General features: G+C 37.1%; 1 protein-coding gene across 1 annotated transcript in view; it reads right to left on the bottom strand.

The window, feature by feature from the left end:
* Usp34 (ubiquitin specific peptidase 34) overlaps positions 1–15,095 on the bottom strand; it is a 266,917-nt gene that overhangs the window by 209,064 nt on the left and 42,758 nt on the right. Inside the window, exons 3-7 of the mRNA XM_004636176.3 lie at positions 8,775–9,192; positions 6,997–7,047; positions 6,685–6,834; positions 3,930–3,997; positions 462–654 (exon numbers count right to left, since the gene is read on the bottom strand). Coding sequence (XP_004636233.1) covers positions 462–654; positions 3,930–3,997; positions 6,685–6,834; positions 6,997–7,047; positions 8,775–9,192 — 880 coding nt within the window. The remainder of the gene's footprint in view (positions 1–461; positions 655–3,929; positions 3,998–6,684; positions 6,835–6,996; positions 7,048–8,774; positions 9,193–15,095) is intronic.

Below are 15,095 nucleotides of genomic sequence, written 5' to 3'. Positions count from 1 at the left end.
TTTTTTTTTTTGAGACAGGGTCTCACTATGCAATTCAGGCTGGAACTGACCTTAGTATGTGGCGCAGGCCAGCTTCTAACTCACATTGATTCTCCTGCCTCTGCCTCCAGAGTGCTGGGATTATAGACGTGCACCACCATATCTGGCTTCAAAAACTAAAATTTAAAAACTGCTGAGTTAGACCCTGAAATCAAGCAGACCTAAGGAATAAATCCTTATAAACCTACACATCTCTTTTTTGTTTGTTTGTTTTTTGGCAGTACTGGGAACTGAATAAATCTATACATTTCTGTCTCCTCATATTTAAAATAAGGAAAACACAGAAATTATCTGTGAAGACAATACAAATTAATCCATGTAAAACACTCAGCACAACGCCTAACAAAGGACTTCACAATGGGTATTATTATTCTAATAGTCTGACAAGAAAAATCATAAAAAATAAAGCAAATACAGCTTACCGTTATCTGACTCAATCCAGCCAACCTCATAGTCAAAGTGGGTGACATAAAGTACTTAAATGCAAGATCTAGGCTTTCTTTATCAAAACATAATGTTGTATCCAATGGTTCTTTCACTGTGCTCCACATTAAGTCAGCCATATTACGAGCTGCACTCTGTCGTAACTCCTGATCAGAGAGCTTGCATAAGTATCTGAATGATTCAGAAATAGAAATACACAAAACATCAAAAGAAAAACTTTTTAAATATAATTTTTCACAAAACACTTCTAAAAAGTAGCCACAAATGTAATATTATTTCTTTTCTCTATACCTCTATCATACTTATTACAGTAGAACCTAGCATCCTTAGATTTATTCCCAACTTAAGACCACACTATGTAATCCTTAAGGGACTTTTGACCTGTGGCAGTGCTTTTTTGGCTCCTAGTTCAACTTGAATTAGCAACTGCCAAGAGGCAAGTTATTTAAAACATTCACTTAAGGGGGCCGGGGAGATGGCTCAGTAGAATAAATGCTTCCCTGGCAAGCGCAAGGCCCTGAGTTCAATCCCTGGTTCCGGGGGGAAAAAAAAAAAAACAAAAAACCATTCACTTAAGCTACTGCTCATAGTAACGGCATGACTGGCCCATTGGGTGTCTTGTATCGCTGGGGGGTAGAAGTGGTACAATCATGCACAGCACAGTCATACAGGTACCACCAGTGGTTCAAGTCACCTGGCAGCAATATGTGTGAATTATGGCCCTGTTGTGAACAACATAAGGCTCTAAACTGCAAGTAAAGATTTACCATTCTTAAGACCTGCCATATTTACAGTTCCTATGTTAGTAAATTTCAGGGGACTTCCTAGACACAGCGTATTTCTTCCTTTAAAAGCCAAAATCTTTAACATGTGTACATTAAACATTCTTTTTTGCTTCTAAAAATCCTCAAGCAAAAAATAAATAAATAAAAATCCTCAAGCATACTTTTCTCACCATACCTGGATTTATCTCTTTTGGATAGCTCCTTCTCTAAATCTAACTTTTTAATAATAGTACTTCTTGGGATCTATAACAGACTATAAAATGACCACAAATTCTTCCCATTTTTACACATAGAAGTCTCTGCAATGTGACTTCACAACTCTTCCTGTTAAGAAGTACCATCTATGGATGGGGATGCAACTCACTTGGCTAAAATGTACAAGGCCCAGAGTTCTATCACCAGTGGGGGATGGAAGTGAGAATGGGGAAAGAAAAACAAAAAGGAGGTGTACTTCATTACCCTCTTGAATTTGGGCTTTCTCATGTTGACCATGCTTTGGTCAACAGAATAATAACAGCCATGATAAAGCACAAACTGAAAAGTCTTTGAGCTTGTCCTCCATCATTGGAAACCCTTCCACTACCTGGAGAAGTTAGCCTACCACATGGAAGGGAAGTTTGATCCCCCAACTGACAGCAACACAACTACAGCATGTATATGAATGAATCTCCCTCTACCACCTTACTAGTAGTTATGGAACATGTACGTGAGTATATACTAGACCATCAAGTTTTAGCCAAGTCAGCCCAGCTCAACAGAACTATCTAGCCAAACAGAAGAATTACAAATTGCTTTTTTAAAAGACAAATCAGGGTCTGTTTTTTTACACAGCAAAATCAACTGGTATGGGACACTCTTCTACACTTAGCTATATTATATTTCTACATTCTCTCCCCACTGGTTTCTAGGTACTGTGTTTATGCTGACAAACTCTTTTATTGTTCTGTTCTGAACTACAAGCTGATACTTTAATTTGCTAGCATCACTTAAATCCACTGACATCATGAAGTTTTGTCTTTAAGTTCTCCTAGTCTTTCACACATCTGTTAACGGCATACATAGTGTAACAGAGAAATATGATGACAGGGTAACTGTTGGTGTAATCCACAAGGTTACCTTTTCCTTTTATAAACCATGATTACCACTGCTAGTGTAAGTAACATTTCTAAGACCATAGCACTGACATTTTAATTAGCCAAATTTCTATTCCAGGCCTACTGCAACTTATAATAAACTTAAAAGACTATAGAGTGATCTTCTAAAAAACATCATGACTCATCCTGGAAAAAAAAAAAACCTTCAATAGATTCCCACTGTTGAAATTAAATTCAAAAAAAATTTAATCCAATAGTCACAGTGGTACATAAGATCCTGAATAATCTGGCCCTGTTTATCACTTCAACTTCATATCACATTTATACTGCCTTATATATTAGGTTCCACATTGGTCTATTTCTAGATTCTTACATGTTCTACTCTTCAATGCCTATGTCCCTGTGGTCCTTATATATGGCTTTGCCAATGTGTATCCTTTCATTATCAGCTAATTAATTGATTCAGATGTGACCTTTCAGAAAACCCTTATCTTCTCTATGATATTATTACTATCTTCGTTATTCGGACCTTTCTCCAGTAACTCAAATAGTACCAGGAAAATAAAAGGCATTCAAAGTTTTGTGTAAGAAAAAGCAATAAAGAACTCCTGATTTTTTTAATCAAGAAAATTCTTAGAATGGACATTTCACATGCTAAATCTACTCATACAACCCTTCCTCTACTTCCTTAAGTTGAAACAAATAAAATTCAAGTGTCATCTTTTCCATAATGAGACCTTCTGCATTCCCATATTTAAAATTGCAGGGGCCAGGGAGATGGCTCAGTGGAATAAGCACTTCCCTGGCAAGTGTAAGGGCCAGAGTTCAATCCCTGGTTCTGCCAAAAAATAAAAAATAAAAAAATAAAAAAAATAAATAAATAAAATTGCAATAAAGCTGTGCATGGTGATACAGGCCTGTAATCTGGGTACGTAGGAGGCTGAGGCAGGAAGAACACCTAGAGTCTGAGGCAAGCCTAGGCTATGTGAGTTCAAGGTCAGCCTGAAGTATACAGCAAAATATATTTGAGACTGTCTCAAATATTTCCCTCCCACTGTAAGCCATCCTGTAGTACTTAACACTTTGTCTGATGTACCATATTACGTATTTCCTATATAGAGCATATTTAAACTTATTTTTTCTCTGCCGTATCCCCATTGACTATACATAATACTTAGCATGCATTTGTTGACCAAAACAAAATAACCATTATTAATTTTTCAATTTTACATACTATGTAAAAAAAATAGGGCCAACCTAAATTACTAAGAAGTTAACATTAAATTGGGAGTGGTGGTGCATTCCTGTAATCCCAACACTCAGGAAGTTGAGGTAGGAGGATCCCTGAGAGTTCAAGGCCAGCCTGCACTATATAGTGAGACCCTGTCTCAAAAAGCCAAGAAACAAAAGTTAATATTAAACATTAATTTATATACATCAATAAGAAATACTGTACATCAAACTTTTCAAAGTTTTTCTACAGAATGGGACTGTAAGAAATGTTCAAATACTACAATTCTATGCTACAAATTATATACAATAATGGGGGAAATTTTTATAAACTCACCTGATAACATAGGTCCTAAAAGGTATAATATGCTGCATGACAGCAGGGATATGTAGCCATATTCTAATCTATAAAGAAACAGAAAAATGACATTAATGTATAATAAGTGCAGTTGGTTAAAACAAAAATGAGTATTTACTGTTTTCTTGCCTCTAAAAACTACATTGTTAAATCAATTTTGAAAAGAACAAGCTACAAAACAGGATTAAACAGGTCTAAGTAATATAACATATTATAGACAAAAGCAATCTGAAAAATATTAGGTCCTTGCTAAAAAGGAAAACCATCTACTCAAATTTATCTTCTAACTATACGCTTCTCTATCTTTTTTTAAAGAATGTATACTCTGTATTTCTCTTTTTCTTTTTTCTTTTTTTTGGACACAGAGTTTCACCTTACAGTTCAGGCTGGCTTTGAACTTATTATTTAGCCGAGGCTGGTCTTGAACTCACAGCAATCCTTCTGCCTTAGCTTTCCAAGGATTACAGGGGGACACCACCACAACTGGCCTCTATATCTCTTTGTAGAAGAACCACTACACAAAGCACTGAGTTCACTTGAAACAATTATCTTAGTTTTTTAATAAACTACCTCATCCTTCCTTCCTAAATAAAAAATAAAAAAATATACCATGTAAGGCAAATATATTTTATAATCACATATTAATTACAGTATCAGTAGCTATTTACTGAAATAAACTCTTAGTGAAAGCACCCTTAGGGCCAGGGAGATAGCCCAGTGACCTAAGTGCCTGCCTGGCAAGCACAAGGTCCTTAGTTCAATACCCAGTACCAAAAAAAAAGTACCTTAAAATGATTTATAACGAAAGTTACAAAAAAAATCTATTTCCTCATAATATAAAAATCTCATAAAATTAAAATATTTCATTAATAGAAATATTCTAAAGGACAGATGTGATTATACATCTACAATGAAGGACCTTTATGACAAAACTCATCTTATGCTATGCTTAAATGAGCATTCTATCCTTCATTATGCTCTTTGCATTTTGCCTTATTTCCTTTTTTTTTTGCAGTACTAGCAATTGAACTCAGGGCCTTGCGCGCACTTATTCTACTGAGCTATCTCCCTGGCCCTATTTCCTTATTTAACACATGCTATTCTGATATATTTCTAAATCCAATGTGTCTACATTATATTATTATCGTCTAATCTAATTATAATATAAGTAATAGCTTATATATGATAGAAATTCAAACCAAACCAAACTAAAAACAAACTTGGAAACAGGAACATGTCTTAAAGTATGAGTTAGCTGGGAATGTAGCTCAGTGATAAAGGGTTGGCCCAGTATACACAATGCCTTGGGTCAAATCCCTAGTGTGTGTGAGTGTGTGTGTGTGTGTGTGTGTGTGTGTGTGTGTCTCTATCTCCCTCTCTCTCTCTCTCACACACACACACACACACACACACACACACACACACAGAATAAAATAGATATCATGATTCTAATTTTATAGATTGAAATTACAAGATCTGAGCTGGACTTTGTGGCGCATGCCTATGGTTCTAGCACCCAGGAAGTTTAGCCAGAAAGACCACTGCGAGTGTAGGGCTATCCTGAACTACTTTGTAAAACTCTGTCACACAAAAAACAAAAATGAGGCCAGGGAGATGGCTCAGTAGAATAAATGCTTCCCTGACAAGCACAAGGGCCTGAGTTCAATCTCCAGTTCTGCCCAAAAAAAAAAAAAAAAAAAGGCATGATTCAGGATTTAAATGCCACTGTAAAAACAAAAACCATATCCTTCATTTCCACAATGTATAGTATATATTTTCAGCCTATCAGAAAACCTGGGGGGTAGGGAGGAAAAGAAAAAAGAAAACATGGAATTCTGAATTAAAAATGACTTTGATACTTTATATATGGAAACATATGAAGCTGTATGTGGTGGCACACACCTGTAATCCCAGCATTCAGGAGGCTGCACAACAGGATCAATACAAGTTTGAGGGCAACCTCAGCTATATAGTGAGTTCAAGGCTAGCCTCGACTACATAGGGAGACCCTGTCTGGAGGTGAGGGGAGGAAAGGAGCCTAGATACTCAATATACTTCAGTAGTGCCAGTATATTCAGGGTTTTTTTCTAGTGTGCTACTTCAATACAAAGACAATATGATTGGAAACTCTACAATAAAATATCTGATTATTTTTTATCCAGTATTTAATCTGGAGATCAATAAGATAAGGTTAATTTCAACAAAAACCTACCTTTAATTTTATATTCAATTTTCAATTTTAGATAAAAGAGACAGTAATGGCTATGTGGGTCTATTTTAAAATACACCAATTTACTCAAATCTAATTATAATATAAAGATCTTTTCTAAAAATGGTCTCTGCTTTCAACATTTTTAATCATTCGGGGGAAAAGGAGTGTTAATGTATAAGTAAATTATTAAAACACTGCCTTAGGGGCCAGCCTGATAGCTCAGCAGACCAAAGCGCCTGCTTAGGCAGAGTGCAGAGGCTGGGGTCCAATCTCTGGCCTGCCATGCTGGCCCTGCTGAAAAGGCAATTGAGGCTGGGCGTGCTGGCGTGCGCCTGTAATCCCAGAACTTGGGAGGCTGAAAACAGGAGGATCACTACAAGTCTGATCTATGTAGTGAGACCATGAAGACCCTGTCCTAAATACAGAAAAAATAAAATAACAATTTGCCTGTTTTTAGACACAAAATTCATGTTACTGAAACGCTAAACATGGCTCTCGAGATCAATCCCAAATGATACTTACATTAGACACAACTGTAATAAATGCATGTGCTATAAGAAATGGCAAAGTTTCAGGAGTTCCATACTCAAAGCAATCCTTCATGAGGGAAAGACCATTTTTCCCACAAAACAAACACACATAACGAAGCAAATGCAATGGAACTTCTACATCCTGTAGGGGAAAAAAGTTATTTTAAAACACATCAAAAACAATTTTTTTTTATTAGCAACACTACAAAACTACTGATACATAAGAAAATAAATGACATATGAATAGAAAATCAAACATAAATTTTTCTATAAATCTTAGAATGAAAAAGAGATGAACACTTACATTCATATCACAGAATGCCCCTAATATGTTACTTTCTTGAGTTGATATATCCTAATTTAAAAAAAAGTAAATAAAATTAGATCATAACTGAGTAGTAACAATTTAAAAGGCATAATCTTCTAAAAGACTAATTCTATAAATATTCAATAAACATTATTCTGCAACTTTATCACAGATGTATTCCTAATTGAAGTATGATTCAACTCCTACGATATATTTTAACTCTTCTTAAAACAAGATATCAAAAGTATGTATTACACGGTAGTGTTTCTTCTTTAAAACAATTTAAACTTTCCTTAAAAACCGTGGTCTGGGGCCCGGGAGACAGCTCAGCAGTCTAAGTGCTTACCTGGCAAGCTCAAAGACCAGGGTACAGTAACTGGTACTGCATCCTTGCTGGCCACGCCCCAGGCCCACTAGAGCCAGTTAAGGGAAAACGGATGTGGTAGCGCATGCCTGTAATCCTAGAGCTGGGGAAGCTGAAATAAGAGGATCCCTAGAAGTCCAAGCTGTGTAGCGAAACCCTGTACCAAATACACAAATTAAAAAAAAAAAAAGAAAGAAAGAAAGAAAGAAAAAGAAAAATTCTTGTGGACAATTCTTTTGTATTTTAGGAAGGGTCTACAGGCTGTTCAGGGTCTCACTACTAGACTGGATTTGGATTCTCCTGTTTACAGCCACCCAAGAGCTAGAATTACAGGTGTGCGCCACCATACCCAGTCTAAGAAATTTTTAAAACAGCACATGGTAGACTGTCTAATAGACACAATTTGTAGTCCATTATGCCCATTTACTCTAGTGGAGAATAAGAAGTCATGAGGAGAAAAGACAAGGAGCCCTAAGATAGTAGCCAGCACCAAATGCAGGACACACAAATGAGATCTGGACCTTCAATCTACCCACTATCAAAACATAAATGAACACTAACACAAGAACTGCCCAACCAATTGACAGAATTACTAGAAACAACAAGAATGGCTATTAAGCCACTAATGCATCACAAGGAATGGTTTCATTTTCTTTCAAAAAAGAAATCCTAGAGGCTGAGGAGATGGCTCAGGAGAAAAAGCGCTTGCCTGGCAAGCTCAAGATCCTGAGTTCAAACCCTGGTCCTGCCAAAAAGCAAAAGAAAGAAAGAAAGAAAGCCCTTTGTCTAAGTCTAAACACTTGAAAATGCTTCTAAAAATGTCCATAGTTAAACACTTCAACTTATAAACCTGTAAGTTTTCCTTGAAGGGAAATTCCATTCTATCATTTATGCAATTATAAATTCTATGTATTTCATTTTCAATTCAACATTTTTCAAGGAGTGACAATAAGTAAAGTATACATTCAGAGTAACAAAATGTTCATTCATATCACTTAAAATTTAATTTCACTGCCTGGCAAGCAATAGTGCCTGAGTTCAATCCCCAGTTCTACCAAAAATTAATTAATTAATTAATTAATTTCAATGAGTTAATTTTATTATAAATTTTCCTTACTAGAATAATATGTTCAACACAAACTGCTACAAAAATGTTCTTGGAAAAAAAAAAAACAAAACCTGATCTTGGGACTGGGGACATAGCTCAGTAGAATAAAAGCTTGCCTGGCAAGCTCAAGGGCCTGAGTTCAATTCCCAGTTCTGCAAAAAATAAAATAATTTAAAAAAAAACAAAAACCTGATCTTTATGAGTTTTTCTATCAAAACTGTCTTCATATCATTTATAAGTGAGACATCAGCTGCCAAGCTATGACTTGATAACTAAAAATTCTAAATACCTACTTTAACATACCTCTATAGTAGGATGAGTATTATGCTTGTATGCAGTATATAAGGGAAACTGAATTTGGAAAATTTTTGCTACACACAGTAAGAGTTTTTCCTTCTCTTCTGTATTCCATAAACTAAAAGGATCGGAATTCTTTAGAGATTCTTCCTCAGGCAGATTACAAATTCTTGAAGAGTTCGATTTTTTCTCTATTGATTTTTGTCTTTCTGTGCTTCCTTCATTACATTCTCTATTTATATTCAGTGGTTCTTCTGCTTGATCACTCTCATCTTGCCATGTGGAATCTACATTAATAGTACAATGTTTACAAAGCTGGTCCCGGAGCACTTGAACTTGTGCAATCACTAAGTTAATAAGTGCACACACTACTTGGTTAAAAATCTCCAGATGCTTATACTCCTTGAAACAGCACAGACATTGCCTGTAAGAGAAAATTCAATAAATGAATGCTTTCTAAAGTGGTAACAGTCGTTTTTTATACTGAAGAACAAGAACACAAATAGTAAACTTCAGCTTTTATTTTCTCCTCCCTGATAGCGTAGCACCATAATAACTCATGAAGATAGTAATACATCAATTGGAATTTTAAAGTCACCATGTTCGGTACACAGCTATCATCCTCTTTTTTTATATACGTAATTATCTGTCCTTGTAAAAAAACAAGTTTTCAGTTTATTTTTCTCTTTGGAGACAGGGTCTTATATGTAGTTCAGGCTGGCCCTGAATTCAGTGTGTAGTCCTGACTGGTCCCAAACTTGCAGTAATTCTCCTGAGTGCTGGTATTATAGGTGTGCACCCACATACCCTGCTACAAAGAACTATTTAAAAATAAGTATAGCGTATTTCTTTGCTACTATAGTACTGAGTACTCAACATATGTTTAAAAAGTATTATAAAACTAACAGTAATAAAAGGCCTTATTAGTAATGGTAATGAGCTATACAACTAGCTATGTAATTTAAGTGTTAACTATCAGCTAACAGTTACCTTTTTAAGTTAACAATGTAATTGAAGATTATTCTGACTGACACATCAAATATGTTTGCATGTACATTTTACTTTCTCTTCTTTTTTTTCTTCCCTGTACTGGGGAATGAACTGAACAGCACTCTAACAATGATCCCTGTCCTTTTTATTTTTTGTGAAAAGATCTAGCTAAATTGATGGCTCAGTAGGATAAGTGCTTGCCTGGCAAGAGGAAGGGCCTGAGTTCAATCCCCGGTTCCAACAAAAGAAGAAAAATAAATAAATAAATAAATAAATAAAAATAAATTGATCAGGCTAGCTTCTAATGTGCAATCCTCCAACCTCAGCTTCTCAAAGAACTGGTATTACAGATGTGTGCCACAATGTCTACCAACACACTCTAGTGCCAGTAAAAAGCTTTTTTTAAAAAATGGAAACAAAAGAATCAGGAGGTATTGTATACAAATTTAGTGGGGTTTGTTTTGTTTTTTAATGTATTTGGTAGAGGGTCTCACTACACAGCTCAGACTCATAGTGATCCTCCTGTTTTCAGCTTCACCAGCATTGTGATTACAGGAGTGGGCCATCAAGCCTGGTATCAGTGGCCAGCTCAGCACACCCAAGGGTGGGGCCAGCTTGGAATGTGGTACTGACATTTAGTTCTCTTAAACATGTTTACTTAGAAGACAATACCTACAGAGGTATATCTACAAGAAGTAATGCACACAAGTACCTGGTTCTAGTAAAATTAGTATTCAATCACAAATGGCACTCAAGCAGGTATTACTTATAATTTGTATCTAGTGGTATTAATACAAACCAAAAAACCTGTATCATAGTCCACATACAGACAGACCAATTCCCTGTATGACATGTATAATGAACATAAATTCCCACAAATTCTTTGGTATTACTCATGTAGAAGGAAAACACAACTTCTCCTTGAATGTGGACAGTGCTCACTTTCTAATGGTAGAATGTGAGAGAAATATTGCATGACACATAAGACTAGGTCATAAAAGACACTGTCATCATGTTGTAAGAATACTCAAACAGCCTGCAAAGATGTCCACATAAAAAAGAACTAGTAAGGCCTCTTACTAACCAGCACTAACTTGACAAGTATATAAAGTGAGCCAACTTGGAGGTAGGTCCTCTAGCTTCACACAAGCCTTTCATGACTATAGCCTGTCCAATATCTTGACTGAAACCTTCCAAGAAACCTTAGCTAGAACCAAATAGCTACACCACTTCCACCTTCTTTTCTCACTAAAATATCTACGATAATAAATGGTTACTTTTGTGAAGCTATTACTTCTGAAGTAATGTTACACAGAAATACTGTACTATGCCTGTTTCTCCAGTAACAAAATACTTCTAAGGCTCACCTCCCAACTTTAAAATTATAATAATTTGTACAAGAAAAAAACATTAGTTCTAAAGGGTTGTTTTGTTTATTATGGTGGAGGGGGGGGCCTTTCTGAGACAAGGTCTCGCTACGCATTTCAGGCTGGCCTGGAACTTACTTTGCCACCCAGGCTCATCTCAAACCCATGGCCTTTAACTCGTGCCTCAGCCTCATGCCAGGATTATAGGCACACGCTACTATGCCCAGCTAAAGTTTTGTTTTGATTGATGAACAACTTCCTCTAATGTTTAAGAAAATTTAAGACTGGGCGTAGTGGCGCGCGCTTGTAATCCCTGCACTTGGGAGGCTGTAAACAGGGGAATCACTATGAGTTCGATCTAGTAATGAGACCTTGAACACCTTGTAGACCCTTCCCTAAAAAATACAAAAAAAAAAAAAAAAAAAGAAAGAAAGAAAGAAAACTTAGCTTTAAAATGGCACAATGACACACATCTATAATATCGGCATTTTGGGAGGCTGAGCTGGGAGAATCAAAAGTTCAAGTCCAACCTGATGAACTCAGTGATTTAGCAAGAACTTGTCTCAAACAAAAGGAGCGGAGATGTAGTTCAGTGCAAAGTCCTTGGATTCAATTCCCAGTAACCACCCACACCCCCACATCCCCACACCCACCCACCCACACTCACCCCCCCCAGGCCCCCCCCACACGAGTTTTCAAGTAAAAAGCGGATCTGGGCGTGGTGGTGCATGCCTATAATGCTGGCACTCAGTAGGCTGAGACAGGAGGATCCTTGTGAGCTTTGAGACCAAAGTGAGCTCAAGGACAGCCTGCACTGCATAATAAGACCCTGACTCAAAAAGGCAAAAAATATAAACAAACAAATAAACAAATGAAAAATAAAGTGAAGTAATAAATTTAAGTATCTTTATTTAAAAAAAAATCAGGATTCGAGGACCAGGGATATAGCTCAGTGGCACGACACCAGCCTGTCAAGTACAAGGTCCTTAATTTGATTCCTGGTATTCTTCCAACCCACAAACACCTGGAAACTGAGGCAACATAAAAGGCCCTAAGTTTAATAACTGTTCTTATTTTTGAAAAGGTAATGAATCAGGCATAGTGGCCCACCCATGCCTGTAATCTCAGCCCTCACAGAGGCTAAGGCAGAACAATTCCTTAAACCCAGCTTGGGCAACTTAGGGAGACCCTACCTCAAAATATTTTTGCCAGGGATATAGCTCAGTTCAAGGTTCTGGGTTCAATTCTCAGTACCAACAAACAAACCCCAAGTTTCAAAAAAATACCAGGTTTTGGGGTCAAATTTAAGTTAGAAAAACAAATTACTTTAGAACTTTGTTGCTCAGGGGCTGGGGAGATAGCTCAGCAGTCTAAGTACCTGCCTGGCAAGTACAAGCACCTGGGTTCAATGCCCAGTATCACATGCCTACTGGCCTGGTTCCAGGGCCGGCTCTGCCAGCCACTGAAATGGGCTGTGGTGGCACACACTTGTTATCTCAGCGCTGAAGAAGCTGAGACAGGAGGATTACTACAAGTCCCAGCTGTGTAGTGAGACCATGTACCACATAAAACACCTTTTAAAAAATCACAATGGGGCCAGGGAGATGGCTCAGTGGAATAAGCACTTCCCTAGCAAGCGCAAGGGCCTGAGTTCAATCCCTGGTTCCGCAAAAATTAAAAAAAATCACTATGCTTCATGGTGGCACTTGCCTGTAATCCCAGCTCTTGGGAGGCTGTAAACAGATGGATCACTATGAGTCCAATCTAGTAGTGAGGCCCTGAATACCCTATAGACCCTTTCCTAAAATAAAAAAATAATAATAAAGTTAAAAAAAAAATTACAATACTTGGGAACTGACTAGGAAACTGTACTGGTTGATACACTGTCAATTAGAGAAGTTTAAAAATGTAATTAAGTAACTCAGCAGAGAGCCAGGATTCTTACTTTGTAAACATTTTAATCCTATATAAGAAGAGGGCACAGACACTGTGTGAGTTCTACACCACCATCACCTGGGTATCTTGTTTACAATATAAGGAGAGAGAAGCTGTCTAAAAGCCACAGCTGCTGTCCCTCCCTTTGCTCTGATGTTTTCTGCTGCCATGAACTGCTGCTCTCTGCCATGTGCCACTCTGCCTGGGAGCCAGCCGAGTATAAACTAAAACCTCCACAAACTGAGTTAAATAAATCTTTCCTTCCTTAATTTTGGTTGTCAGATATTTTGTCTCAGCAATGAGTAAAAAATAACTGAGACAAATTTGGTACCAGGAGTGGGGTCTTTGCTGTGACTATACCTGACAATGCAGATTATAAACTTTGGGGAACTTCTATAAAAAGACATAAAAAAAGGTTAAGAGAGGTCGTCTACCAAGGAGGAGGTAAAATACCTTGGCTCTTCTATATGAGAAATTCTGATCAGAGCTCAAAACACCAAAAATGCTAATAAAAAACCTGCCGGCAAAGACCAGGCTGGAGAGGTTTCTGCTGGGAAAAAAAGGACTGCACTGATTGATAGACTGCGGGTGATTTGTGTTATGCCTTGGTAAAAAGTTTGTCTGCATTTTGCTCGTGTCCAGAGACTGCCTGAGACTGAGAATAAACAAAATAGACTAGTTAATCTTACAAAAAAACAAACAGAAACATTCAAAACTGGCAAATGTTGAGGCAGTGGGATAGATATTTTGGGGCTTTTAGTCAGATATATGTTCAGAGTCAAGAGCAAAGGGCCCAGCAAGATGATTTAAAATGTTGTTGATGGGGCTGGAGAGATGGCTCAGTGGTCTAAAGCACCTACTTGGAACAGGCTTGGCAAAGCACAGGGACCGCGGTTCAATCCTCTAGCACCACATGCCAGCCGCGCCCCCTGGTGGGCTGAGCTGGCCACACACACACACACACACACACACACACTGTTAAAAAAAAAAAAAAATTAAAAAAAAATGTTGTTGAGTTTGGCCAGGAAGGCTGTAGACTACAAAGATACAGCTGAGATCTCCAATGCCCCTTTCCTTAATTTTGAGTGTCAGATATTTTGTCCCAGCAACAAGTAAAATATAACTGAGGCACAAACTAAATTTTAAGGACAAAAATTATATGAAGTAACAATTGCAAGAGCTGAACATGGTGGCCCAGCAACCTCTAGACTGAGGCAGGAGGACTAAGGTCAGCCCAGGGTACATAGTAACTTCAACGCCATCCTCAATTACACAGTGAGACCCTATCCCAAAACAAAACCAAAAAAAAAAAAAAGACAATCTGGATCCTTACATTCAAATTCATCTATCTAAGCAGAGCCATGGTGGAGAGACATAAATATACACACATATAAAAAAATATAACTACATATATGTCATAAATTATATATTTTATTTTATTTCATTGAACTCTGAGAAGTATAGGTAAATGAATTTTCAATAGCCACAGAGCAAAAGAAAAAATTATTTAAGAAAGATCACTTTCAGTGAAGCCCAGTTTGATTTTATGTATTCTCTGTTTTACACCTCACTACATGTATCAACGTGAAAAAAAAAAACGTATATTTTTCATTGGCACAGAAATAATGAAACAAAAGATGACACACATCAAATTTGGGGTGATATGCAATGAGAAATAATGAATGACAACATTGAAGGAACTAAAGTTGGAAAAGGGATACAAGAGGATATGTCAACAAACAAAAAAAATCTACCACAAGGACCACTAGAAAAACTCAGGACTCCAAGCACTAGATATCTGTTAAAGCAAGGATGAAAAATGGGGCAAAAACAGGATTTAATCAAAGGTACTAAGTATCCTTCACTGTCCAACAAGCATACTAAAGCTCAGAGCCAAAGACTATAATACTGTTTTAAGACAGTATCAATAATTTAAGAAAACAGGGGCTGGTGAGATGGCTCAGTGGTCTAAAGCACCTACTTAGAACAAGCTTAGCAAATCACAGGGACCACGGTTCAATCCCCCAGCACCACA

The sequence above is a fragment of the Octodon degus genome, unplaced genomic scaffold, assembly GCF_000260255.1.
Source record: "Octodon degus isolate 3935 unplaced genomic scaffold, OctDeg1.0 scaffold00078, whole genome shotgun sequence".
NCBI lineage: Eukaryota > Metazoa > Chordata > Mammalia > Rodentia > Octodontidae > Octodon > Octodon degus.
This window is presented reverse-complemented; position numbering and strand designations above follow the sequence as displayed.